This window comes from Anoplophora glabripennis, unplaced genomic scaffold (assembly GCF_000390285.2).
Source record: "Anoplophora glabripennis isolate ALB-LARVAE unplaced genomic scaffold, Agla_2.0 scaffold188, whole genome shotgun sequence".
Taxonomy (NCBI): Eukaryota; Metazoa; Arthropoda; class Insecta; order Coleoptera; family Cerambycidae; genus Anoplophora; species Anoplophora glabripennis.
This window is the reverse complement of record NW_019416300.1, coordinates 818,196-825,094: the sequence shown is the minus strand read 5'-3', so window position 1 is coordinate 825,094 and position 6,899 is coordinate 818,196. Positions and strand designations below refer to the sequence as shown.

The 6,899-nt window shown below is 30.0% G+C and overlaps 1 protein-coding gene across 2 annotated transcripts in view; it reads left to right on the top strand.

The window, feature by feature from the left end:
* The first annotated feature begins 592 nt into the window (after positions 1–592).
* The window catches only part of LOC108906020 (fibroin heavy chain-like), a 19,487-nt gene continuing 13,180 nt past the window's right edge, over positions 593–6,899 (top strand). For both annotated transcript variants that reach the window (XM_018709154.1, XM_018709153.1), the window contains exons 1-2: positions 593–704; positions 777–821. In XM_018709154.1, coding sequence (XP_018564670.1) covers positions 653–704; positions 777–821 — 97 coding nt within the window. In that variant the 5' untranslated portion in view covers positions 593–652. The remainder of the gene's footprint in view (positions 705–776; positions 822–6,899) is intronic.

The following is a 6,899-nucleotide window of genomic DNA, read 5'->3' as shown; positions in this document are numbered from 1 at the left end:
TTTTCAGAAGATTCTTCAGCGTTTTGCTGATAATTGAAGGGTGATGGAGCAATTCTGACTCCGGATTCGTGTTCAGCGGGCGAAAGTACATCGGAAATAATATGTCGCATGTACATTTCAGACAACTTTATTTTATGTGTGGTGGTGTAATACTTTCGGTTGAAAATGGAGCTTACCTCATCCCATTTAACACCACGTGTCCCAAATTGTATTTAAATTTTTTGTATCCTCACAGTAGGCCCATACTATCGAGATTGAGACACCCTGTACTACCAAGCGTTATAACAGTACATCGCAACCATAGCGATTTTTTCAAATTTCGTGTTCACCTTTTTCTATACTTATCTTCTATCAGTTCTGGCCAGAGTAATCCATGTTACAGTTACAGTACATCTCCATCAATCTCACCCACAGCCAGAGACCCAGGGAGCACAAAAAACAACTACCGTTAACTATTTTTTCTCCACAGAAGACCTACGGATGTCGGGATAGGTAGACAGAAAAAACCAGCGGTCTTACACGGCTCGTCTAATGGGAATTCATATTTTTCTTGCCTCCAAACTCGTTATGCAGAATACATATAAATAGTTGGTTTCCAGATCTCCGATTAGTGAAGAACAGGTAGGGTAAGGAGATACAATTGCGTTTGGCCATGAAACATAAACTGAGTTTGTTGTGGTTGCTGATAGTCGCCGCGAATCTGTGTAAGTGGTTTGTGATTGCTTCAATTCTTTTTGCCGGGTTAAATTAAGTTTGTTTTTGTGTTTTCTTTGCAGCGGCCGGCCACGACGTTAAGGGAGGATCGTACAGCGGCAGTTTCAGTGAGTTTTTTTTTTTCATATGCTTTTACAAGAACTAGAAAAACCTGATCGGGATATCTTAAAATAGATTGTTGTTAGCGACAAGTTTTTAAATTTTTTAGCGAATATTTTAAACAACTTCATTTAAAAATTCAAATTAATTTCTTCGATTGAATATTGATGTTGAAAGAAAGTAATTATTAAAAATAATACACACTAGTTTCCATTTATTTTTAAACTTTTCAATAAAAAAAAATACTTGTTCCAATTTATATTAAAATAACAAAGTTCAAATACATTTTTTAAACATACCTCAAAAATTTGTATTAGCGATTTTTTAAGCGAAATCAGATAAATTCTATTTTATTCTACATCCCTTGGAATGTCTGACTGTGACTTTTTTTCATTATTAAATATTTCGTGGAAAAATGTAAGTTATCCTTTTTTCAATGTACATTATTGAAAAGAGTAGCTAAAATAACAAGTAACTAAAATGCACAAATAGGTATAACTACAATTTATTGTTAAATTTTACAAGTATATTAAAACAAAATGTTAGAAAGTCATTTTGAGGGGTGTTATTTGACTTTAGATAAAAAGAAATCGAAAAATTTGCCTCTAACAAAAAAAATATGCACTGTTTCAGAGTTTACTGGTTTTTAGAAGCATTATACTATTATTTTTTTTTTCAAAAGACACATTCTATTATTAGCTCTCGCATTTTTGTTACAAAGGTAGTAAACTACTCAAATAAATTCAAAAAATGTTTTTCTTAAAAAATCTTATCAAACGAATCTTGTTTTTTTTTTGTTGTTCTAACATAATCTTCAACAAATACCAGCTCGTACAAAAAAGCTACTATGGATTTTTCATATTTTACTTAAAATTGTTAATTAATAAATATTAATAGAATAAAATTATGGGTGATTCACAAATGGTGATCAAAAGTGAAACCTCGTATTCTTTGGTGAATTTTAAAGGGAGGGAGTCTTTCCTATAAAGTTTTTATTTAGGACGCTTCGTTAAAAAGATACAGGGTGTTAAACTTTTTTAAATAATTTAAAAACTACATTTAGTAAGTAAAATAATTTGAAATTGGCCGCAGTTCGTTTTTTAAGCTTTACTCGAAAATCAGGCTTTTTTTGAAAAACATAATAAAGTAGTAATTCGTAGAAAAATGAAAGGCTAATCGGAAAATATCAAATTGTTGCCGTAAAGCAGTGGCGTACTATTTTATTTAGAAAAATATACCACCAATACCCTGTATCTCCGCCACTGGATCATGTAAATTTTAGGAAAAGCTCTCAGATTTTAGATAATGTTTATATAAATACATGTGCCCAATTTCAAATTATTTTACTTACTAGTTTTTAAATTATTTAAAAACATTAAAAATATTTTTTGAAGTTTAACACCCTGTGCCATTTTAATGAAGCGTCCTAAATAAAAACTTTATAGGAAAGACTCCCCTTAAAATTGCAAAAATAGTGGTAGGTCATTTTTAGGCATTTTATTTGATTTTATATAAAAAGAAATCGATAAATAAAACAAAAATATATGCATTCTTTTAGAATTTACTGGTTTTTAGAAGCATTATTATTATTTCTTTTTTCAAAAAAACACATACTGTTATTAGCTCTGACATTTTTACTTGTTACAAAGGTAATGAACTATTCAAATAAATTTAAAAAATGTTTTTCTTAAAAAATAATATCAAATAAATTTTGTTTTCTTGTTGTTCACTTTTAACAAACACCAACTCGTAAAAAAGCTACTATGCAAAGATCTTTCCACATTTTACTTAAGATTGTTATTTAATAAATATTAATAAAATAAAATTATATAAAAAACACAAAACTTTTGGAAAAAATGACGTTTCGAAATTATAGTCTCAAATATGTTCTAGATTTCTGGTATCGAAAAATATTGTTTGACTTCATTTGACAAGAGTTTAAATTTTTTTTTTTTAATTTGTTTGAATTAACTTAATACTTTTGTAATAAAGTAAAAAAATGTGCCAAGTTTCTTAAAATCTTTTTAATTTGACTTTGAGACTGTTTTTTTTAATCTGTAGGTAATAATGAAATTGCACTTAGAGAGATAGATTTTGAATATTTTACAGTTTATTTGTAATTTATCTTCAACTTATTATGTCGATGGTCTGTACACTCATAAATTGGATCACCCTGTATATGAATATAGGGTAGCTAATAAATATCTAACTTTTTAATAGGTTTTATACTAAAATTTTATAAGACTCTGGTTTTATTCGACTTGATCATTAATCGTAATTCAATTTACTACCACATTAAGTACATGAACAGTATAATAAGAATTTATATGAGTTATATTTCGTATTACTTATACATATACGAACGACTCGTTTTCTTGTAAGAACACTAAATGAAGTGTGAAAAATGGTCGTCTCGCTAGTTTAAAGAACAAATGCAGGATGTTTCTTATTTAATTTTTAATTACACATGTCCATCGCTTAATCACTTTTTTATTGCACGTAGAAAATCATTATTTAAACAAATTTACAATGACTAACACCGTAGTTACTAATTCTGTTTAATTACAGTCGCTTCTCCATAAATTTTGTAATTACAATGTGTTTTCAATTCGTTAATAGTCATATTTGTAGACGGTGTCTCAAAATCCACGCAACAAGTAATTTTGATAGAAAACACAGGCATTTAATTAAAAATTATATATTTTTTTATTGATTCATAAAGTATACAGTGTGTCCCGCATAAGAACCGACACAGGGCACCCCTGAGAAGTTATTAGCCCCCAAAGTGGGAAAGTCGAAAAAATTAATATCTCTTCAACACTTTACCGTAGAAGAACCAAATTTGGTACATGATTTAGGTTTATTACTAGTCTTCTTTGACTATTATTTAAAGTTAATTAAAGCACTACAAGGTGTTCATTGGGGATGACTCACCCCTAAAATTGTTCAGAATTTTTTTTACATTGACCGAATTGAAAAATAATAATATTAATTCACAGCAGAATTTAATTTTAATTTATTTTTCTACACTTGTTAAATTTTAAGAAATTTTATGGTTTTCAAGAAGAACCGTATTAACTGACACAAGATTTTAGAGAATAATAAAAAAGTCTGTAGTAGGCAATGAATTTATCTTTCAAACTTGTCAGTCAGTAATAATTTTTTTTTATTTCAACAATTGCCTCTTATTGTTGTTGAAAATAACTGAAAAATTTACATTTGTTGAAATAAAATAATCTACATTCAAATCTTGTAATTTAGGCATAAAAAACCGGATTATTATGTCGCGATAGCGAGCACCATTCTCAAACCTTCATTATTAATTTTTTTTTAATAAAAATGAAAACGCATTTTTCTTTTGTGTAGCATTTCATTTTAAATAACCCTGAACTGTCAGCACTACGCTATCTTTTTTTCGTTGGCAACACAAACGGTCAAAATTTAAATCTTGCGTTCATTTTGGGACACCCTATATATTTGATTTTATGATGATACTTTTGTTTATACATTTTTGTTTTGTGGTATTCCTAGCCGGATTCTTCAGTTATTACCCCATTTGTTTTTTATTTTTATCAATTACTGTTTTCTCGAATCCTGTTTTAGCAACTTTAGCTGATTATCATAATTAAAATACAAACAGCCGATCGATACGAAAATAAACTTGTTTAGCACTTACCTAATATAATCACGAGTGGTATAAAGAGGACCAATTAATTTTGTTCGGTTTTAAAAAAAAACAAATGAAGCCAGAATTTATTCAAATAAGTTTTAATCCGGATTACAAAAAAAAATGCGTGTTGTGACACTGCTAGTATGGTAATTTTGGTCATAGTCGTTTTCTGTAACATATTTTGATGGTGATGGTGTCTTTTAACAGTTGAGTTGAGATCTCCGTAATAATAATATTTATAAGTGTCTACGTTATACAGGGTGTTGCAATTAAAATTATTCCAGGTGGGAAGTTTTAATCGGAACACCCTGTATGTTAATTAAGTTTGGGGACTATTTTATCAAAATACTTAATCCCGATTTTGTCTTTTATTTTTTATTATGAACAGTAAAATATGAGAATTAAAATGTAGGTAGGTCATCACTTTTATTTATAAAAAACAAATTCAGTAATTTTACCAACGACTGAAAATGTCAAATAACGGAATAAACACATTCGACAAAGTACAAATAGACAAGGCGAAAACCTCACATTCGTGGGAGAAATTTTCTGACTCGATTTTTTTGCATATTCAGATTCGTGAGATGTTCTTTAACATGAATCAAGATGATGCCGGCCGGAAATCTGGTGCCCATTTGTTTAAACAAACTTTTTTTAAACAAATTGTAAAAATTGGATTTTTCACTCTGGAAAGAATTGTTTTCGGTTTTTTGGCACATTATAAACAAAAAAGTTCCCATGCACTATGCCTCTAAAATTGATAGTTTTAAAGTTATAAACAATTAAAGTTGATAAAAATGCGAAAATGACGATTTTCAACGGCCGATTTCCGGATTAAAAATTGTTATTTTTGATGTTGCCAGGTACCTAAATTAAAGTTTAAACATCCCTCTACAAGATGCTGAAGAGTTTTTGGGACTCGCATTATTCTAAAGTCTTGTTTTTTAATTTAATGAAGCGCTATGAGACGCGCACGCGCCTCTCTCATACGCGGATTCGCTATTTCGTCTAGCGGCTTCAGCTTATGTTCTTTGAATTTAGCATTCTATGTACTATTACTACTCATAAAATAATGTAAAAATTTATTATTTAAATTTCATAATTCATAATAATTTTATTTAATTAATTCAAAATTGTACGAATAGAGTGCAGAAAAAAATAAAAGGGCAATAGAATCAAATACATTTGATTTTTATTAAAGAACATTAATTTAATAGTCCATATTATTATTATTATCACACATTTATTCAATCATAAGAATTCTCACACTGTTCTAAGTTACATTACAACCACATAAATGTACACAAGTGACATAGTTATTCCTACAAGAACAAGCTTTAGTCTTACAGTTTTTTGTACATTTACATTGTTTAACTAAAGTCTTTGGCAATGGATCTTTGGTAATAACGTATTAAAGACGTGCGCGCGGCTCATAGCGCATTATTCACAATTAAAAAACAAGGCTTTAAAATAATGAGAGTCGCAAAAACTCTTCAGCATCTTGTAGGGGGATGTATAAACTTTAATTTAGGTACCAGGCAATATCAAAAACAACAATTTTTAACCCGGAAATCGGCCGTTGAAAATCGTCATTTTCACAGTTTTAGCAAATTAAATTGTTTATAACTTTAAAACTATCAATTTTAGAAGCATAGTGCATAGGAACTTTTTTGTTTATAATGTACCAAAAAATCTTTTCCGGAGTAAAAAAAAAACAATTTTTAGAATTTGTTTAAAAAAAGTTTGTTTAAACAAATGAGCACCAGATTTCCAGCCGGCATCATCTTGATTCATGTTAAGGAACATCTCACGAATCTGAATATGCAAAAAAATCGAGTTGGAAAATTTCTCCCATAAATGCGAGGTTTTCGCCTTGTCTAAAAACAGCATCTAGCATGCCGTGAATTAAGAAAACACTGTCATCAAATCATGTAGGCAACGCCTGCCGAAACATAGTCCATTGAAATGAAGGCTGAACCTCCATTTTTTCCTCTGTCGATCAAACCTGGGCGCAAATATGTTTTCGACCCTCAGGAATCCGAATCCGAAAAAATTTTTGACCTAGGTGGTCAGGAAAGGGGTCAAAAGGTCAAAAAACCGTAAAAAATTAAGTTTTTTCGCAAATATCTCGCAAACTACGGCAAGTAGCAAAAAAATAATTGCACCATCGTGTTCCCAGGGAAATTTTACATCGATTTTATGCTATTGCTTATTAAAATTAAATAAATTTATGTCATCTTTTGGACAATTACTAAGCACGAGAGGGGAAGTGTATATCTCCGGCGGTGGGGAGTAGTACAGCGCGCACCCTACATGTATCGGCTGACTCGCAGTCGACAGCTCTAGCAGGTGTGCCTGTTTGGAATATAATGCGATTTCAAATATAATTAGCCTGCAGTTGTAGTGGATTTTTTTT